Below are 22537 nucleotides of genomic sequence, written 5' to 3' on the forward strand. Positions count from 1 at the left end.
AACGATTCTTGTCCCAACAGAGTTCTAGTGGTATATTAGACTTGGGCCTTAAATGTCTACTAACAGGGGAGTTATACCCATCCTTAGTATTGTAGTCTCCAGACTTTGAGCCATCCCAAACCAGACTATCAACCCTAGAGTGAAAGGTTATATTCCTATTTTTGAGGATCCTCGTGAGCTCATCTCTTTCCCAATCGAGGATGTTAATGTTAGATAAGTATTTCCATTTCCATCCTTTAGTAATTTCCCCATCCTTAAGTTCAATGTAATCCCTAACATTTTTGCCCCATAGAGTTTCTAAGAGGGTTTTAGAGGTCTTGAAGTTGGTAAGTCTTTATACAGTTGTAAGACCACCCTAAGAGTCAGACTAGAACACGGCTTGTTCTCCATTGCCTAGATTCCTGGTTAATTTCTCAGTAATAATGCTTCTGCATTCTAACATAAAGTTCCATATACGCGAACCCCTTGGAGGGGATGCAATCCTAAAAATACTAGTAGGATCATTGCTATTCAGGTATTTGTAGCTTAGGATTTTAACCAATTTTAAGTTAGTTTTTGTACATTCTCCAAACTAATTTATCTCCTAAAGCCTTACTTTGTTCCTTAATACTTTTGATTCCAGCACCCCCTTCCTCCTTAGGCCAACAAACCTTATCCCAAGCCAATAGTGAGATTTTCTTTTTTTCCCCGGTTCCTTGCCAGAAGAAAGTTTTCAGGTGTTTGTTCAGTTCCTCCTTCTTTGCCGTAGGGACATTCATACAAGACAATTGATAGATTGGCATGGCAGACAGTACTAATTTTAACATAGCTGCTCTTCCTGCAAAGGAGAGCCATTTACCTTTCCAGGATTCTATTTTCTTCTTTATTCGAGACACCATCTGATCCCGTAATTTTGTGGTTCTACATCCTTAATCAAGGGGCAGCCCCAAATATTTAGATGGCAGATTGCCCCTTTTAAAGTTTTGAGTTTTGCATATCATATTTTCTTTGTTCAAATCCGTATTGAAGAAAAACAATTCTGATTTTTCTTTGCTAATTTCCTATCGTGAGGCCTTAGTATTGGATTCAAGAATATTTTAAATGCTTGTGCTTCTTGTCTATCTCCATGGCCACATAGCATGGTGTCATCAACAAATTGTTGATGTGTGGTAGAAGCTAACTCACTAGTAATTTTGATACCCTTAACAATATTCCTTTCTCTAGCATTTGTAATTGATCTACCTAAGGATTCTACCATAATAATGAATAAGAAGGGAGATATGGGATCTCCTTGTATCAAACCTCTAGAAATGCTGAAAAAACTTCTGGGGTACCATTTACAAGGATTGACATTTTTGGAGTGATGATACATTCAAATATTAGGTTGATCCATTGTCTAGCAAAACCAAAGGCTTTTAAACATTTGCACAGAAAATGCCATTCTACCTTGTCATAGGCTTTCTTAATGTCTAATTTAATTAGCATACTTGGCTCTCCATTCTGCTGAATAGAATGAATGGCTTTTTGGGCTATGATAACCCCATCATATATAGACCTTCCAGGGACGAAGCCCATTTGCTCTTTACTAATTAACGAAGGAAGCAACTTTTGAATTCTATTTGCAATGGTCTTGGTAAGTAGTTTGTAGATGGTGTTGCTGTAATGTCCCCTTTTTAGCGCAACATGATATGGGGTGTCGTTAGCCTATTCTGACATGGTCCCGAAGGCTAACAAGGACATTGGTGGGATCCTGAGGTGTTTTGGCCTAGGTGTTTTCAGTTTCAGGCCAATCGGTGCTGCTCTGACAGGGTTTCTAGACACTTACTATTTATAGTAAGTTAGTCCCCAAGCAGTGACTTGAAATTTTTAGTGTTTCCCTGGTTGGCATAATTATCAGTAAAAATGTTTGAAGGCGACAATGATTTAAAGAGATTATCAACAATGTTTTAATATTTAACGATAAAGTGTAAAGTTAAATTAAATATTTAACTTTATCGTTATATTATAAGGTTGGGAATATAAAGTAATGTTTAAAATATTAAAAGTTCCCTTTAATGTGTACATTGTGGGAAATAATATTTTATTCTAAAATGTATTATCCCACATTGAGGAAATGAAGTGTTTTGCATCCGGGAAGAAGAAATAAATGGAGGTTGAGAGCTCTCTTTTGGGGTATGCTGGGATGAGATTAATGTTATGCTGCTGGATTTCGTAGAGATCTGATTATTGGGCTTGGAGGACGGAATCCCTCTTTGCTAGCATTCTCTTCGCTGTTGAAAGACACAGTCAGGAGGATTAATGGTGTTTTCATTCAGGAAACACATTGGGCTTCATCTGGTGCTCTCGCATGAAGTTTTTACAGGGGTTTGAAAGTGCAGATTTGAAGATAGTGATTTTGCTACAGTACCGCGTGAATAGTGTTTTTGCTACAGTACAGCGTGAATAGTGTTTTTGCTACAGTGCCGCGTGAATAGTGTTTTGCTACAGTGTCACATGAATAGTAAAAATGCTACAGTGCCGTGAATAGTGCAGCTACAGTGTGTGAACAGTGTTTCAGCAGGTTCTATACTTGTGGAGTTCAGGTTTGAATTTGTTTATTATCATATGGTCTGTAATGTTCTTCAAATCTGATTTGTATGCTTGAAGTTGGAATTAAATAAATACCATCAGCATTAATCTTCTTGTTTTTGGTATTTGATATGTCTGGTTGTTTTTATATTGAATAAACTTTGAAAGCTTTACAATAATATATCGGTTTATCCAATTTATCCTATTGCAAAACAAGAACCCAAAAAATCCAATAGTCAGCTTGCAAGCCAACTGTTTGGCAAAATTACACTAAGTAAAAGGGACATAAATTTAGTGCCGAACAAGGGGTGCCCATTACAGTGGTATCAGAGCTATAAGTCCTGCCATCCTGTGGAGGTCTTACAGAGACTTTGGAATAGCCAGATAGAGGGAAAAGTGTTTGACAAAATATCAACACACTAAAATCAGAAATTAATGAATTAAAAAACATGCTTAGCATGCATGTTTAAGCATGCAACAGGGGCCTTATAACTTTCGCCATACCAAAGCAAGACAAAACAGAAATTTGAACTCACAGAGCGAGCACTCTAGTTCATCCGTGCAGGTGGACATAGAATCTAGTCATACAGACATAGAGGAAATATTCTTTGATCAGGACAGCAGTATGGGTGACCGAGATGATAGGAATACCGTTCCAGATCAGGGGGAGGTAATGTTCAGACAGTTACTGGGTACGTTAGAGCAAGGGCAACGTATGCAGCAGGAGCAGAATAGGCGAATGGACATGATGTTGCAGCTTATGGCTCGACAGATGGGCATCAATATTAATCCAGGTGATGCCAACAATGGAAACAATAACAATGGGGGAAACGATAACAATAGGGGCAATGATAATAATGGAGGTCGAGGCAACAACAATGGCCCTGAGAATAACATTAATGGTAATAATGGACACGGCAACAATGGGAATGAGGCGGATAACTTTAGACACGTTGCACGCCCAGCTCGAACAGCGAGCTCGAGACCTCTTCTACCCACCTTCCCACCTAGGGATCCGGTTCAACCAGTGAACGAACCGCAGATTACGGAGTTACAGGGTCAGTTCAGGAGGGACTGGGAGGCCAGTGGACCCGAGTTTCAGGCAGACATTTCCCTCAGAGATTATATGGACTTGAGGATGAGACATATGCCTAGAGCAGGAGGGAGGAATCAGAATTTTGAGCTGAGAAAGAAAGTTGGAAAACTTTCCTTGCCTTATTATGATGCTTCAGGGAAGATGACCGCACGAGCTTGGGTGCAGAAGGTAGATACATACTTGCAGCTTAATCCTATGCCTGAGGAGGAGGCTATCAAGTATGCGGCTATGCATTTGGACGGCGTTGCGCATGAATGGTGGCATCATGGCATGGTGACTCTGGGGCATAATCCTATTACATCCTATGAAGAATTCACAGAAAGATTGATTGAGAGATTTGACACTAGGGATCCCGAGTTACATTTCAAGGAGCTAGCACAGTTAAAACAGTCAGGTTCAGTGGATGCTTACATCGCCGAGTTTCAGCGTTTGTCTGTACTTGTTACTGATATCTCTCCTAAGAGATTGGTGGTGTTATTTTGTGATGGGCTTGCTGATCCATTACGTGGTTGGGTGAAGGGACATGATCCACTCACCTTAGCAGAAGCAACTAAAAAGGCACGAGACTTAGCCCCTTTGGTATACAAAGGGAAATACCATTCAACAGATTCTTCCTACCGCAAGGACAAAGACAAAAAACCATTTCAGAAAGAGTATAACAAACCCAAAGAAGGATCAAAAGGACTAGACAGTGAAACCTTGAATGAACTTCGAAAGAAGAAACTGTGCTTCCAGTGTAGAGAGCCTTGGGACTTATCTCATAAATGCCCTCTCAAGGCTAAGGCAAATCAAATGGAGTATTTTTCAGCAGAGGAGTCAGCAAAAAATGACAGCCAAAATGACTTACTGGGATGAGAAGATGATGGGCAGATGGATTGGGCTCAAGATTCCCCCCTATGTTGGGTCTGGAGCTAAGGAAAATAAACGAAAGAGGGAAGAATGTAGGTGGCAGCCTCCTAAGAATGGATGTTTCGAGCTCAACTTCAATGGTGCATCTCGTGGTAACCCTGGTCAGGCAGGTATAGGGGGTTGTCTTCATAATTCAAAATGGAATTGAGGTGGCAAGGTTTGCAAAACCAATTGGTTTTGAAACTAATAACATGGCTGAGTTGGTGGCCCTTGTGGAAGGGCTTCTCTTATGTAAAAACAAGAAGGTGGAGAAATTAGCCATTGAAGGAGATTATGCAATTGTGATTAATGCTTGAAGAAAACTATCTATGCCAAACTGGAAGCTTAATGCAATTCTAACAAGAGCCCTTCATTTAGTCCAATCATTCAAGGAGAGCAACTCTCGTGCAGATGAACTAGCAAATATGGGGGTCGATGGGATCATCATTATGTAGGGAGGTTGATTGATGGAATTCTTAAATCCTTGGTAGGATCAAGATTTGGGAGAACAGGGGAATTGTAGAAAATCAGTAAAACTAGGATAACTGACAATAATAAAGATTTATTCAGAAAAGGGTTTAGAAGATTGCTATTCGTATTAACAAGGGATGACTCAACCTTTGTATATAAATAGTCATCCTAACTATTAACAACTTAGCTAGCCTAAGTGGATTATAGGCGGTTTTTATTATCTATGGCTCGGTTCTTATAGAAGGTATATAATTACATTTATATAGACACATACACATATATACGGGATGGACCGAAATTTGCCAACTTAAAGTAAGTCTACTAAGGTTGAAATTAAAAATATGGCAGAATTTGACACGTTGAATAAAGGTCTCCTCTAAGGTATTTATTTAAGAAAAGGAAGTAGATTAGGCAATCATTATTTATAGTTTCTTGAAATGTGTTTAGACCTAATAAACATTTTAATGGCAACATAGGATGGGCTTTAGTCCCTTTCAAAGGCTTTATAAGAGAAGACTCTAAATCGTAAATAATAGCGATCGCTTCGGTGTGGTCGTGTTTCTTGCATTTCTGGGGGTTGGTTAGTATTGGACTAAAACATTGGAAGAAAAGTGATTCTTAGAGAAATGATCTTACTTTAATAGGCAATGGCCCCTTAATTAATAATGGAAGTATATGAAACCCACTTCTACAAGTAGAGGTCTTGATAATGAGTACCCTCGATATTAGCTTTAACATGTGCAGCTGGCAGCTAATGATTTCTTGGTGAGACGGCTAGATCAAGTAGATCTCCATCATCACCCGTACTTCTCGAGGGACTTCTCACTTAACGTGAGATTTCATCACCATTAATTATCCGCACCGTCTTAGGCTATTAAACAGGATGGTCGGCCTTTGCTTCTTGCGAAATTTCTTTGATCTGTAGTAGCTAACATCAATGGAGTCGCACATTGTGTTGATTCCTAAGGCAGAGCTTAGGTTGATGGTGTTTAGGGGCAAGGTCACAAACTATTGATACTATGAACTCTGGATTCAAAAGTTTAGTTTCCATGGGAAGGACAAAACAAAGAACATCACAGTGCCTTAATGGGGACAGCCGGACAAGGGCTTTCCATCCTGCTGCTTCATAAGCTCAAATTTATGACAGTTCCTTGTACAGACATGATTTGTAACTAATTAGCCAAATAATGGTTGGCTTGAGGAATGTATATTCCTCGGAATTGTAAAGAAACAACTGATTGTATATTCTTTTATGGGGCAAGACCGGAGGTTTTCTCCACCCGGCTCTTCCCTACCGGTACCCCTAGTGAGCCAGGTTGTATTAGGTTTTAAAAATTAATAAAATTATGGCTTAGGCCTTTTACCGATCAAAAAAATAATAATAATTGAAATATGAAGATATAAATTTTATTAGAAAAAGCAAAAAATTAAAATAAACATAAAACACAGAAAATAAAAATCGAGATATTAAATATTAAAAGTTTAAAACAATAGCCCTCGACTTGCACAGAATAGTTTCATGGTCGAAATTCCTGGCCGAAATTCAGCAAACGACTTGCAAAAAATAATTTTTGTCTGCCCTTGACTCTTGTCTGCTCTGTAATCGTGAAAAATAGATGCTAACCACAGCAATTTCCATCATTTTCACTCAGTTTAGGGTTACCTATTTTTTTCCGTGTTTTTTTTTGCATTTAAATTGGGTTTTTTCACGTTTTTTTGGCAATTTTTTCAGAAAAATCGTGACTCAGCGTTGACCGATTAAATCTGATTTTGGGGGGGGGGGAAATCGGCAAACTCCCCAACTCCCGATTAATCGGGTATAATCGCGACTTTTTGCAGATGTTTTCTTCTTTGAGAAAAACTAAATGGAAAGAAAAAATAGAATAAATAGCAAATATATGACAACATATCCCACCTCTCACATAAATGCACATCAAACATTAATTAAATAGCAAGTTGGCGTGTAAATAGTTTCCAAGAATTATTAATACAAGAACATTTATGGTTCATAATATGATCAAGAGTCGATTTCAATTGGTGCACATCTAATGAGATAAAAAGATAATACCTAAATTAATTCTAAACATTGACTATATTTATTTATTTTATCTGTACAATATACAAGGTTGCAAGGTTATTCAACCAATTGTAGATATAAATATAAAACAATAAATTAAGATTCCAGTATACATAATTGAAAAACATCATTGTTGAAGATACCAACCTCAATATCAACAAGATGGAGAGGTAGTTCTTTCAAGAATCTAGAGGGCTGAAGCAACTGCACCATGTTAACTAATAATCAATATCAATTTATTTATGATTGCCATTCAAATAGTTCTCTGTTTCTTCTACCTTCAATATGAATTCCAATATAGTTCTCCATTTACACATCAGAAAAATACTGAAAAGAGAAAAAGTTATAAACCTTGAGTTAATGATTAAGAATATAATGCAAACCTGCCAATTTGAGTCTACAACAACATATAAAATGTATAGCTTTTTCCGAGCACGAGTCATTGCCACATAGAACAATCGCCTCTCCTCCTTCAAAGCATAAGAATATAGATAGCATTGGGTAAGCTTAAGATTTTCAATAATATTTTATCTGCACAAATTCAAAAACTTTTACCTCAAGAGAGGTTGCTCCATTCTTTACTGAGCCCATCGATTCATGTAGCAAGGGTATCTCTGAATCATTAGCCTGCAGCATTATAAAATTTCATTTGAAAAAAACTTAAGTTTTAAGATCATCAAATCAGTACTAGATGATATGCCGCTACTAATACCCATCCAATGAGAAGACGAAAAGAGCAATGATAACTATTGAATGATATGCACTTAGACAAAGGATTGAAGGTCTTGACAACTAAGAATCATTTGACTCATGTTACATTTTGCATGATAACAATATGATACAACTGAAATTTGAGAATATTATTGTTGGTTTGCATTCAAATTTTTCTAATGATCACACAATGAGGCTAGACAACAAGCATTTGCCTATGAGTAAAATGTATTCCTTTAAATTCTTGTATTAATATTAAACTTATCTTAGTTTTTCAGTTTACTTAAAATTATTATATCAGATTTCTAAATTCAAAACTTCCTTTTTGTATATATACTACAATATTTATTTGTGTATGTTTGAAATCAAGGATCATAGTTTGATTATACATTGTCGTCCAAAGAAAATATTTTCAAAGGTAATTCATGATATGAAACTCACCAACAACTGAATTACAAGCACAATAACCATTCATGGTCACCAAAACTTGTCATGATAAGAAAGACTATGTTAAAACTTCAGAAAATATATTTGCAAGCTATCTCACAGAGAAAAGGACAGCAAAATGAAACGATAGATATGTGTCCTAAACTTTGTATGCTTTACACCTCTCGTAGATTGTACACCCCTTGACCTTATTCCTGGTTTCTCCTTCTTCAACATTATGTACTTTAGTAGTAATAGAATAAATAGTAAGTGCACATGAACATGTCCCTTTTTTCATTCACTTCTTCAATTTGTTTGCAAATTCGCTATGCCGAAAATGAAAGAATATTGTAATCTGTCCTCCCTCCACAATCTTAACAGCCATGTAAATTATTCTCATCATCGTTGATTTAACAATTTTGAAATGAACCATTCATGTATCCAATTGCCTTGTAGCACTCCTTGCCTTGGGGTATTAAAGTCAATCAATTGACCTATTCCTCACGTTTTACTTTTTTACCCGTTGTGTAAGAATTTGCTAGTCGAAGCCCCAAAAAATTGGGTCCACATAGGTTGTTTGTCAGCCTGTGGTTTGACACCCATTGTATTATAATATTGCTTGGCAGTTTTCTATGCCGATATTATTATAAATACTCACACATGATTTAACATTAAGCATTAGTGAGAAATAACTCAATGTTTTATGAATGGTTGAGTTAATACAATGAGTGTTGTATTGTAGGGTTCCCCAAGAAGAATTTTCCAAAGTAAAATATCTTATTATATCATGATTGCACCATAATTTCTTTTTAATGCATTTAAGATTCTATTTGCATTGTTTCTAGTTGGATAAATTTATCAGTATCATTTCTCTTCATTTGGTATCAAAGCTGTGAATTAGTTACTTCTTTGAGATCGCAGGCATATTGGCTCTATGATAAGCCCTCTCCTGGCAACGAACATTGATTACACAAATCTTATCTGCAAAGGAAAATGGCAAACATTTCAAGGATAGAAAAAGAGATTTGATGGCCAAAACTTGAGATCGCAGGCATATTGGCTCTATGATAAGCCCTCTCCTAGCAACGAACATTGATTACACAAATCTTATCTGCAAAGGAAAATGGCAAACATTTCAAGGATAGAAAAAGAGATTTCTAGAACATTAAGATGGAAGATCAACATGTGGAGAAGGATCAATTAAATGTGTAAAAACAAGCTCTTCAGTATGATAGTAGAAGATCGGACAAAGATTGATAGAAAGGTGAAGATTTTAATCCATTTGTGCCTTTTAGGTTTGTTGAATTTCTAGGGGAAGCCAGCACTGAAGAAATATGGGATAAGAAAGGGTTTTTGTACCCAGCTAAGTCCCTAGTAGAAAAACTTTTCTTTAAAAAGGAGTATATCTTAAGATGAAGAATGGTCACTGAAGAGCACACGAATATACTAAGAGGGAAGAGGGGAGTAAACCAATATATCAGCAAACTTTTACTTTTCAAACTTGATTAGATATAATAGCAGTACTTCATAAAGCTTAATCAACCATAGATACAAGTAAGAACACAATGGAATGCAAGATTTACATGGAAACCCTAATGCGAAACCACAACAAATTAATGCATTTATATAATTCTTCCTTTACAAAGACTTGTAGGCACCAACCCCCTGATTAGTTTGTGAGCATCAACTCACTAGAGGCACCAAACCCTTGATTACTTTGTGACCACCAACTCACTAGAGGCACCAACCCCTTAATTACTTCTTCGACGGATGATGGATAATCATAAATCTGCCACAAGACTCTCTTTACAAGTCTGCTTTGATGGCCAGAACTTTGAACCCTAGAAGATTAAGATGGAAGATCAACATGTGGAAAAGGATCAATTAAATGTGTCAAAAAACAAGCTCTTCAGTATGATAGTAGAAGATTGGACAAAGATTGATAGAAATGTGAAGATTTTAATCCATCTATGCCTTTTAGGTTTGTTGAATTTCTAGGGGAAGCCAACACTGAAGAAATATGGGATCAAAAAGGGTTTTTATACCCAACTAAACCCCTATTAGACAAATTTTTCTTTAAAAAAAAGTATTTCTTAAGATGACGAATGATCATTGAAGAGCACACGAATATATTGAGAGGGAAGGGGGGGGGTAAATCAATATATCAGCAAACTTTTACTTTTCAAACTTGATTAGATATAAAAGAAGTACTTCATAAAGCTTAATCAACCATAGATACAAGTAAGAACACAATGGAATGCAAGATTTACATGGAAACCCTTATGCGAAACCACGACAAATTAATACTTTTATATAATTCTTCTTTTACAAAGACTTGTAGGCACCAACCCCCTAATTAGTTTGTGAGCATCAACTCACTAGAGGCACCAAACCCTTGATTACTTCGTGACCACCAACTCACTAGAGGCACCAACACCTTGATTACTTCTTCAACGGATGATGGATAATCATAAATCTGCCACAAGACTCTCTTTACAAGTCTGCTATAATGCTGTTCTCATATCTCCTTCAAATCTGCTTATGAAACGTCTAACAATCCCCTTGTATAATCTGCAGCCAATCCTCTCAATAATGGATGTAATTTCTCATATATATATGCCTGCACATATTCTTGATATATACTGCAGACAATTCTTCATATAAGTCTGCACATGAATCCTTCAAAAATTTACTAATGAGTACTTTTCAATGTCCTTTTCTATACTAGATCTGCTCAAGCATAAATATTTTCATTTCATTATTTCTCTTCTTGAATGAACAGCATTTAATATGTTATGAATTCCATTTTTATTCTTCTTGGATGGTCTTTATAGATATTATGGTTTTGTATCTATCTCCACACTCCTTCAACTCTAACTCTTCTCAATACCCATAAGATATTACATTTAGAAACATATATATCTCACTCCTATCTCCATTCATCATCATGAATTTATGCCTTCCAAAATAAGCCTTTTAAAAGGCATGCCTCTTCATAAATTAAGGGTCTTCTCCAAACCAGTCACATATCTTTAAAACAAATTTCTTCTCTTTAAATAATCGCACCTCCTTGATTAATCATCTTAAACTATTTTCGTTTGTTAACATTTAATCCTTTAATAAGAATCACACATCTTAAGGCCCACCATAAATAATTATGAGGCACTTTAAGAGATCGCACCTTTTGAAGAATAGTCTTCTAATCAAAATCGTACCTCTTTATGACATTTCATTATATGAATCACTGTTTTCCTTTCATGAAAAATACAAGGTAAATAAGACAAATTTGTCTTATTTGGAATCTTGTCTTATTTCATTTTCTGTTTTATTTGACTTTGTCTTATAATTATCATTGGCTGTGTGACTGTATGTTTCTACCATAATAAATTATCTTTGGCAGAGATTGACTTCATTAGATGCTTTGTCTATTAATTCTGAACTTGCTCAATGTTTATAGTAAACAATATTAATTCTGAACCATATCATTGTTTATAATAAAAAAGATTAATTTGCTGATTGCTGATTGTATGTTTAGTTTGCTGCTTCTATTCAAATGATGATTGCTGTCTTATAACGTTATTATATAAATCATTGCAATTACAATTACTGTCTTTGTTTTCTTTAATAACATTTCTACTTTTTCTGACTTTGCATCTTATAGGTAAACTGCTATCCACACTTAGATTGCTGCTCATTGTCTTCTTAGTTGAAAGCTCATGTCCCGTGAACCATCTCACACGTTTTACAAATGGTTGACCTGTTTAACACACATTTTTACTATTGTAAACCACAGTACCCTCAGAGATCATGTCACATGGATTTCCATATCATGGCACATTTTTTATCATAAGCTTTATCATTCTATAGACTATTTCTTGTAGTCACTTCATGCCACCTTTTTGACATCAATGACAACTTTATCTTCTCAAACTTTGACATCAATTCTAAAAGTCTCTTTCATTCATAAAGATAATGAATATCTTCTTGATATCAATGACAATATTTCCAACGGTCACCAAATGATAAAGTATCTAAATGCTTTGGATCTTTTTCCAAATCCAGCCACAACAAAAATAAGAAGATCTTACAATATTTGCTGGCACCAGCCCACTAAAGACACCAATCCCCACTTACAGAATATGCAAGCACAAACGTGTTAGAGACACCAATCCTAACAACTGAGCACCAACTCACCAAAAGACACCAGTCTCTTATTTTAGGAGGCACCAACCTCTCCTACAAAATTTCACCTTCTAGATGTTGCTTCTTCAATGAATGATGAACTTATTCTTCTGCACTTTCCAACTTCAGAAAATCTTCTTTGTATTAAATTTTCTCTGCATTAAATCTGTTCTCCTCTGTAATCAAATGATAAAACATTTTCTGACACATCATACTTACAAACACACTTCACATTTTCATGCCCCTTTGGGCACCAAAATTAATTACATAAAACACATAGGTCAGCCCTATAAAATTAAATCATAATAAAATTCCATGATTCGACCTCCAATTACAACTCTTTCAAAATAATAAGTCAGCTTCCAATGAAATCCAATATAACAAACAATCCCCCAAACTTTGACATCAACAACCTTTGTTATCAATGACAACATTTCTAACAATCTCACTCTAACATCAATGACCATATTTCTAACAATCTGCCTTCTTGACCAAAACACAATTTTGAAATCAATGACAACATTTCCAACAATCTCCCCTTTCGTCATTGATGGCAACCTTGCAAAGAATTAATCATTTGTGAACACAACAAGAGCATAATTCTCCCTCTTTCTACAATGCTTCCCCTTTTTGTAACTCTCCATATTTGACATCAATGGAAAAGAGATGTCAAGTACTCTCACAAAGAATCTCCCCCTTTCTATAATTCTCCCTATGACATCAATGGAATCAATATCCCTTTTCCTATAAATTTCCCTCTTTTGAAATCCACCAACTAATTGTTCTTTGAGCTATCTTTTGAAAGCATACCATCAAGAAATCTACAAGTTTAATGTTGGTTTATTGCCATTGATGTTTGTTGACATGGCTAAAGTCGGATTATCAACTCCTTCCGGTCAACACAGAATAGAATGTTGAGTATCCTATCCTCTCTTGAATAAGGAAATCCCTAATGCTGTTTTAGATGATCAAAGGGGACAATCTCAAGGTTCCAAATGTCAAGTCTCGACTGCAGGATAACTCAGCGATGATGTGTTTTGCCGGTAACACAAGGGGGCTTACAGTTACAACAAGCTGGCTCGCATCTAACGATGTTGTGATTCTCAAGCTGGAAAATAAAAGCAAAAGAGAAGGGTTTAGGAGACCTAAGTACAGTGATGGTAGCAATTGGTGCTACGGGTAGATAGATTTCCATAAACAAATTCTTGTTTTGCCAGAGACACCCTCACAACTCGACAAGAACAGTGCAAATTCCAAAGGATAAATGGACTTTCAAACTATGGAGATTCATCCAGGCACCCAATTCTGGCACAGCTTGAAACAAATACCCACAGTTGAACTAAGCACAGTTTTGGGTTCAAACTAACCATACACAATGACCTGCAATCAACAAACCCCCAATGGTATGAACCGGAAACCTCATCAAATACCCTCACACCTCGCTATTAAAACCATTGAACTCTACCTAGTTAATCAGATGAAGAGAAACCATGCGAACAGAAGAAAACAAAAATAACAAACACCATATTTCAATGTTCATATATTTGCTTCAGTTGCCATTACAACAATTCCTGCTCAGCAATCCTATTCTATTCTAAGCTGCTAAAATCTAACTATCTAACCTTCTAGTAACCTACAAACTCTAACAAATTCTAACCCTTTACAAAGAGAGGCACTGGCCTTTTATAGATTTTACATTTTAGATCAAGGGCCAAGATTGACTGCATCCAAAGGCTACAATCTTCCTTCTAGAAGCCTGCCAGCTTGAACCCATGCCTAGTAACTTCCATAACTTCCCAGTTGCCACTTCCAAACATTTTCTCTGCTATTGGCCACTGTTCTACATTAATTTGGTCAATAAGGTAGCCGGGATAAACTGACATGTGTCCCTTCATTTTAAGTGCATTAATGGGGCCCACGGGTAATTATTTACATTAAAACAGTTCAGTTTTTACAAATTCATTTTTTGATATTCTCTACTATGCAATTTGAGTGGTTTCTGAGTGTGCATATATTTGTAGCATTTTGTGTATACCACTGCTCTCCACAAACTTGAAATATCATCTTCTTGGTCCTTTCGTGTTGTGGTTGCCTCTACCTGATGCAGAGGCTAGAGGATCTAGTTGCAATCTTGTAAACTAAAGTGGAATATGGACCCAAACCCCAACACTCCTATGGTGTTTCTAATGCTCAATATGCCTCAATAGGCTCAAAACTTGTCTTCACCTTAATCAGGTGTTTCCCCTGCCTCCACACACTTCAAAAAACTTCACTTAACATGTTCCAAAGGTTTTCAAACCATCAAACCTTCAATTGCTATCAAAACCCAAATCTAGCCCTTCACTAGGCCTAGTTTCCTAGTAGCCTGCTGGGCTGTTTTTGGCTCTTTTCACACACATTTCCGAAAACATGGACCAATGTTATGACTGATTTAGATGCACAATATAAACCTCTATCAACTCCCAAAATATTGCCTATGGCTGTTTTGGAACAAAGCCTTCAAAAAACCGCTGTCCTCATTCCCCAAGAGGGCTAATTAGGTCCACTTTGTGAAGGAAGTACCCTCCAAACTCACAACCAGATTAAACCCTTTTGTACAGTCTTTAGTTGGGCTCCCAATCCAAGGATTTTCAAGGTTTTAAGTCTTGGTTGCACTCCTAAATACCCAAACACCGAAACCCTCCTTAAAATGGCTTACAAACGAGGGCCTTCTTGTTCAAACCCCAAAACTCACTTCCAGAACTTCTCCTTCAATATTCACCATGCATTTACCATCCACTAACGCTGTTTCACATAAAAATACTACCTCCTTAAGGTAGATCTTCTGCTGCTACAACTATGGCATCAAAACCATGTATTTTCCCAGTCAAAACCCATGGTGTACACCTGCAACTTCACGTCTCCAGCAAGTTATAAGGGTTAGAAATGTATTATACATGTTAGGCAGAGCCTCTCCTATGAGAATCAGATTCTTACATCCATAGAAGGGCTCCAAATTGCATTTTGGGCCTTCAATGCCAATGAAACACTCAGAAAATTTAGGACAGCCAACACAAAATGATAATATCTGATCAAAACCTTCTATAAAATCATTCAAAACAATGTTTAATACTGATTCCTAAATTCCTTTAGCCTCCACCATGAACATACAACACTTCCCAATCAATAAACCATCAATAAAATCAAAGGAAAAGCAAGAAAAGACTAGTTTTTATTGATTTTACTGTTCTGTCCGTACTATGTCCGTACAGTACATCCAACCCAGCCAAAATGGCATTACAAAGCTTTATAAATCCTTCCTCTAACTTCCCAAACTGAAATCCAATTAGTTTGAGTGATTAGAGTGACAAAACAACTCATAAACCACTTTCCCTCCAAAACTGTAACTAGCCATTAAAATTCAAAATTTGAATTTCTAACTTTATTTCTAAAGCATTTCATCAACTAAAACCTATCCTAATCAAATTATTTTGACATGATATGACCATTAAAGCATATTAGAACCCTATTCAATCTATCTAGACTCCTAGGCATCATTTGCCCATTTACATAGCATTTTTGGTCCTAAGGCCTTTATCAGGACCTTTAGGATTTTTTACTTTAAAATCATATTGGTCATTACAAATGGCCATTATTGGCTTCAAAACATTCCAATTCACTTTCAAGGATGCTTTGGGGTCTTCATTCATGCTTTTAATCTTCTTGGTCTCATGTGGTCTCTTGGATGCTCTTGCATCACTACCCCCCAACATGTCCTTCATTGACACCGCCCTGTGGTAGTCTTTGTGCGTCATCATCTTCATCACCCGGCTCAATTGTGATCCTGTCTTCAATTTACGCTTTTGGTTGCCACCTTAGCCCTTGTAGCGGCATCGATCTACAAAAGCGAATTCAAATTGAATCAATCACCTTGAAAAATTAAATAATTTTGACAAATATTAAATGCTTTCAAGGCGACGTTGGCCTTCGCTCTAACAAAATGATCACACCACTTAGCCTCTTGAGGGAAAAACTCGGCTTTGCAAGCCAAATTGCGAGTTTAAATGCCCTTTTATTTTTACGTGATTTCGCCCCCTCCTTTATTTGCAAAATCACAATTTAGCCGATAAGGGAAGGAATTTGGCTTTTTGAGGAAAAGTGTCGATAGCATTTTTGAAATGCCTCCTTTAAATGCTTCAATTTTTATTCATGTTGAGGCTCTATGTTTTCGGCATATTATCGACTTTTAGAGGCAAAAAGAAAGGCGAATTGATTTCTCTTTGAAGAAATAAAGTTTGAACTTTATTTATTCTTTCCTTTAAAATTTACGTTTTGGGATATTTTTGGCCTTTAAGGGGAAAATGCGAACTTTCCCTTTTCCTTTATTCTTTCAACTTTCATTTTGCATGTAAGGGGAAATTTCAGCTTTTTAAAGAAAAATGCAAACTTTTTTTTTAAAATTCCCTCTTGCTTGTTATTTCACTTGTCATTCGGTGCTTTTCAGCATTTGATTGGAAAATTCTCGATGATTTTAAGATCATTTGCAAAATATACGAACTTTCAAAATATACGATGTTATAATTTCGAACTTTATATTGTGTGCTTTGATTTGCTTTACACACCACAATCACAGGTATGACCATAGATGACAAACTCGCCGAATACTCGGCGAGTCACAAAAACTCGCCGAGTTTTTGCCCCTGGCGAGTAGTAACGACTTCTACTCGCCAGGAAACTCGCAGAGTTTTTGGCAAAAACTCGCAGAGTTTTTGGCGAGTTTTTGCCAAAAACTCGGCGAGTTTTTGATAAAAACTCGCCCGTGTTTTGTATACAGCCGAAAACGGCTTAAAACAAATTTGTTTTTTTGTTTTTCAATTGTGTTTTGGGCTGAGAAGGGGGAAACTCATTTGGAAGGCTTGGAAGGTGATTTGGGGTGGTTATTGAGTGATTCCAAGTGGATTTGAAGGGGATTTGAAGGGGATTTGAAGGGAAAATCAGATTCCAAGTAAGTTTTTTAATTTTTTTTTCTATGCTTTTTTAAAACAATTTGTTTATTTTTTGTTGCATTTAGATTGATTACAAATGATTCCTAGGTAGTCTAAATCATTTCTAAGTTATTTACACAAGATTTAACACAATTCTTGTTGAATTTTCACAATTTTTTTGAAGAATCTAGTTTTCAAAAAAAAATTCAAACCCTACTTTTTTTTTAAAAAAACTTCGAATGATGTCTAAATTTATTTAAACTAATGTAGATAGTTTGCTTAGTGCTAAATTGTTTAACTAAAATGTTAATTTTTTTTTGCACTTTGTATGTGTAGGTTAAGTAAGCATTAATCATGGCAAGGGAGCAATGGCCACTAGATCCATGCCCATCTGGATTTATAGGCACCCGTCCTAGAGGTGCTAGAGATGGGGCATGGAGGTATGCCTATGAGGGACCCGATCCTGGGTCAATTATATGCATACAGTGTGAGAGAATACTTCATGGAGGCATCAACCGCCTCAAATACCACCTTGCAGGAATAGATAGGCATGATGCTAGAGCATGCCCTGGGACCAATGAAGAAATAAAAAGACAAATGAATGCCCTACTTGCAGCTGGGGAAGAGAAGAAACTGCAAAGGGAGAGGGCAAAACTAGCCATGAGATCAGCCATAGCTGAATCTCAAGGTGTTTCTATTGACCTTGAAGAGGAAGAAGAAGCACTTGAGGGCATACTGGGCTCTCGGCGTGGCCCACGTATCCGCAAACCGACCATCAGCTCACCCATTGCTTCTGCTTCCTCTAGTAGAGTACCTGGCCGGGGCCCTGTTCCACTTCCATCACAACGATCAGGTTCGATAGGTGATTATTTTGTGCCCAGAAACACACCTGGAGGACAACCATCATTAGAGGCTAGTGGATGGAATAAGGAGGTACATGAGAAAACTGACATTGCAGTTGCTGATTTTTGGTACTTCAACAACATTGCATTCAATGTGGCGGAGAATGCTTATTGGTTGAATTTGGTGACTGCTATGACAGTTTCAGGAAAGGGGTACAAGGCCCCTTCTCGCAGGGATTTGAGTGGGAGGTTAGTAAATTACTACATAGTCCACTTGATTTCATTTTTAATTATTTTTTAGATTTCTTGTTTATTAAATCAAAATTGTGTACTAATACCTAATTTCACTTTGCATTTACAGGTTGCTCACAAATGCAGTTGCTAGGGCAAGAGAAGTGATGGAGGATCAAAAAATTGATTGGGCAAATTATGGCTGCACCATTCTTTCTGATGGGTGGACAGATGGCAAGAACCGCACCATCATCAATTTTTTGGTCGCTTGCAAGGACAATGTAGTGTTCTTGAAATCTGTCGATGCCTCCAACAAGGTGAAAAATGCAGAAGCATTGGCTGGAATGTTGGAGCGTGTCATCATGGAGGTGGGGGTAGAGAATGTGGTGCAAATCATCACAGATAATGCAGCAGCATATGTGTCAGCAGGTAGAATCCTTTTGAATTATCACCTTTAGGCATTAGCAATATTCTCATTTGTTGTGGGCTTTGTTTTACTTGGTTGCATATTTCTTAAGAATAAATTCTTCTTTTGCAGGAAGAATCCTCCAAGAGAGGCACCCCACTCTTTTTTGGACACCTTGTGCAGCACATGTCCTTGACCTTCTTTTGGAGGACATAGGAAAACTTGAGTGGGTGACTCCAGTTGTGGAAGATGCAAGGAGGATCACTAAATATATCTACAATCACCCTTGGGTCCTAAATTTGATGAGACAACACACGCAAGGGAAAGATTTGGTGAGAGCTGGTGTCACAAGGTTTGCAACGATTTTCTTGACGTTGCAAAGCATTCTTGCTGCATTGACTTCTTTGAAACAAATGTTTGTGAGTGGAGAATGGCTTAACTCACCTTATTCAAAGAAGCCTGAAGGAGAGGCTGTCGCATGCATAGTCTTCGACAACCAATTTGCACAAAGGGCTGCAGAGATTGTGAAGGTTGTTACTTCAAAACTTTAATTTTTAAATTTTAGTTATTTTTGATTCAAGTCTCTCATTACTAATTTGTAACTTCATTATTTAAATTTTGATCTTTTTGTAATTTGTATTTTTCAATTGTAGGTGTCAGAGCCCTTGGTTCGAGTTCTTCGCTTGGTGGATGAAGATAAAACCCCAATGGGATATCTTTATGAGGCCATGGATAGGGCCAAAGAGTCTATCAAAAATTACTACAAGGGGGATAGGCTCAAATTTGATCCCATTTGGGAAATTGTTGATAGGAGGTGGAACAATCAGCTCCACCAACCCATTCATGCAGCAGGGTACTTCCTCAACCCTCGTTTTAGGTTCGGGGGTTCTTACTCAGATTCGAATGGAGAAGTCATGGAGGGCCTCAGTACATGCATTGAGAGGATGGTACCTGATGTTGAGGAGAGAGACCTCATTGTGAGTGAGCTCCAAAATTATGAGGGAGGAAGGGGTAAGCTATTCTCTTCAGAGCTGGCTAGGAGAGGAAGAACCACTCAAACCCCAGGTATAACATTTGCCATTTGGATTTTGGGATCTAAAGACTAAAATGATTGATAAATTATGTTTTCTCTTTTCTCTTTGCTTTCTAACTTTTCCATTTTATTTATTTTGCAGATGCTTGGTGGCAAAATTGGGGTGGAAACACCCCACATCTCAAAAAATTTGCCCTCAGAGTCTTATGTCAGCCTTGCAGTTCATCCAATTGTGAGCGCAATTGGAGCTTGTTTGAAGCAATCCACACGAAGAAGAGGAGCAAGTTAGCGCAGAAACGGCTCAATGACCTTGTCTACGTGCAATATAATCTTCGATTGCGCGTAAAGAAGGTAGAGGAACTAGAAGGTGGTCCAATTGACTTGGATGATATAGATCCTTACAGTGATTGGACATCACAGGAGCAGCCTCCATTGTTTTCCGACACTGACATCACTGATTTGGAGAGGCAGGCTATGGAGGAGGGGGGTGGATTTGGTTTCAGGCTGGATGACATTGAGGAGGATGAGGATGAGGATGAGGATGAGGATTCATTGCCAGTGCCAGAGGCAGGTGGAGACATAGCTTCATCCAGGATGGAGAATGAGTCTCAATCAACCATACCGAGCGAGGAGGCACAGTCACGCCCAGTCCCACAGCAGACTTATACGACTAGACAGTCTAGACCCTCTAGTTCTACCTCTCCCCATGTTTTTGCTAGAGCTGGGAAGAGGAAGTTGTAATTGTAATTTGTGATGATGTATTTACTTTTGGTTTTACAAAAACTATTTAGTAATTTACTATTTTGCTTCAGGCTTCCAGCCATCAGCATTCCTCATGAGGATGCGATTTTGTAGACACTTTGCATTTAAATATATCTAGAATCAGCTTGTTTCTTTTGTGTTATCATTTATTGACTCTTTGGATGCATCTTCTCATTAAAAATTGCAAAAAAAATGCATTTTTTACTAAGTTTAAGCGTGTTTTTAAGTTGCCGAGTTTTTCGCCGAGTTTTTCCGAGTTTTTCCCGAGTTTTCGCCGAGTTTTTTTCCCAGGGGCTTGGCGAGTCGAGCCGAGTCGCGAGTAGTTCAACTATGGGTATGACCATCTTCGGTAAAAACTTCGGCCTTTTAAGATGAAATGATAAAAGGATTTTGATTCAAAACACCACGGTCCTTGGTCCTGTGTGCCCCAACTCAAATCGCAACCTCACTCGGGATTCCTTTCGGCGATTTAAGAAGAAAAATGAGATGAAATACATGATCATGGGCTGGAAAACGCTGAAGTTCGGCCTTCTTATGTTTCGGGATCACTTACTGGCATGAAATGACCAAGGCGCGATTTTGTTCTATGACATTATTCTGGATACTTCGAGCATTCTGAATCATATGTTTCTCCTTTGCTTCTACAACCTCACATTCGGTGTTGTATCCGCGAATTCAAAGCACCATACAAAAATCGCAGTTTTGCATACAAAGGATGTGATGCATAAAAAAGGTTCAAACCTCATTCTACGTTGGCATTTTGACCAAGCCCAAATTTCAAGGCATTCCTTGGTTGCGGAGGGAGACATGGTTTGTATAGAATCCTCATTGCTTGAACACAAGTTTGAGATTTTGTTGGCGAATTCAAGGTATTTGGCAAGGACTCGGTATCATTGTGTTATCATTCGCCTTGTAGTTTGACTTACGACTTTGACCCTGGCCTGATATCAATTTGTTTCTTTTGATCGGTATATGCAGGCTTATTTGATTTTGAAGGCAAAACATCACCCTCTCTTCATTCTCTGCCTCCAATAGGCAGAAGGGCAACACCGAGGGTCCCCTGTCACAGAGGGGGTGTGTATGCGAGCACAACAATGTACAAGGGCCAACAAGCAGAATCATGGATGAAGAAATTAATTTATGCCAAAATTTGTTGCACCCTTTATGGAGTTTTCATTTGCATAGAAAATCTATATTCCTATCTACATGGGCTGACCCGCACCTAAGAGCAGAAAATAATAAATAAAATTGCAAATCAAATATTGGATGCCCCCCTTCAAGAGCCTACCTTAGTTAAAAGGATTTAAAATATTTGTTTATATTAACTTTTTATGCCCACTCTACAAGGCACAGCCCCCTAGAGCCTATCACTCACCTTGTACAAGGGTTTTTAAATCAAAAAATAATAAATATATCTTAGGTGTTAGCCAACCTTGGAAAAGAAAATTAAAATGTTTATGTTAGCCACCCTAGTGAAAGGAGATAACCGTTCATAACCATTCATTTGAAGAGGCACTTCATGGGTATAATAAAGGATTGTAGAGGATCATTTACATACCCATCCATTGTATATCATCCATATTTCTAGAGCAGATTTAGAGAGCCGAATTTATGAGATTTATTTATCTCACGCTTGTGGAGCATCTATGGTGAATTTATGCAAGATTCATAAAGGCTTATTGTGAAGTTATTTCAGATTTGTGAACATATTTTTGAAGATAATATTGCAGATTTGAGTGAAGATTGAAGAGCAAAAATTCAAGGCAGATTTGTGTTAAGGACTGGGCAAATTTTTTGTTGAACTCCTTGAAGGGATCTAGGCCAGATCCAAAACATCATAATCAGTTTGCTTTTTGAAGGTTGGTGCCTTCTACTTTGAAAGTTCAAGAGGTTGGAGCCTC

At 37.3% G+C, this 22537-nt stretch overlaps 2 protein-coding genes across 6 annotated transcripts in view; one reads left to right on the forward strand and one right to left on the reverse strand.

Moving 5' to 3' along the window:
- LOC131062991 (ATP-dependent DNA helicase SRS2-like protein At4g25120) overlaps nucleotides 1–22537 on the reverse strand; it is a 224596-nt gene that overhangs the window by 15799 nt on the left and 186260 nt on the right. For all 5 annotated transcript variants that reach the window (XR_009111007.2, XM_057996740.2, XM_057996739.2 and 2 more), the window contains 3 exons: nucleotides 7635–7706; nucleotides 7463–7549; nucleotides 7227–7283 (listed from right to left, as the gene is read on the reverse strand). Coding sequence is in view for 4 of the 5 variants with exons in the window: in XM_057996740.2 (XP_057852723.2) it covers nucleotides 7227–7283; nucleotides 7463–7549; nucleotides 7635–7706 (216 nt within the window). In the remaining variant the exon portion in view is untranslated. The remainder of the gene's footprint in view (nucleotides 1–7226; nucleotides 7284–7462; nucleotides 7550–7634; nucleotides 7707–22537) is intronic.
- Nucleotides 19543–20950, forward strand: LOC131873665 (uncharacterized). Its single transcript, XM_059216770.1, has 2 exons — nucleotides 19543–19906; nucleotides 20017–20950. The coding sequence occupies exons 1-2, from the start codon at nucleotides 19549–19551 to the stop codon at nucleotides 20613–20615; spliced, it is 957 nt and encodes a 318-aa protein (XP_059072753.1). The 5' UTR covers nucleotides 19543–19548; the 3' UTR covers nucleotides 20616–20950.

Source organism: Cryptomeria japonica, chromosome 2 (genome assembly GCF_030272615.1).
Source record: "Cryptomeria japonica chromosome 2, Sugi_1.0, whole genome shotgun sequence".
Lineage (NCBI taxonomy): Eukaryota > Viridiplantae > Streptophyta > Pinopsida > Cupressales > Cupressaceae > Cryptomeria > Cryptomeria japonica.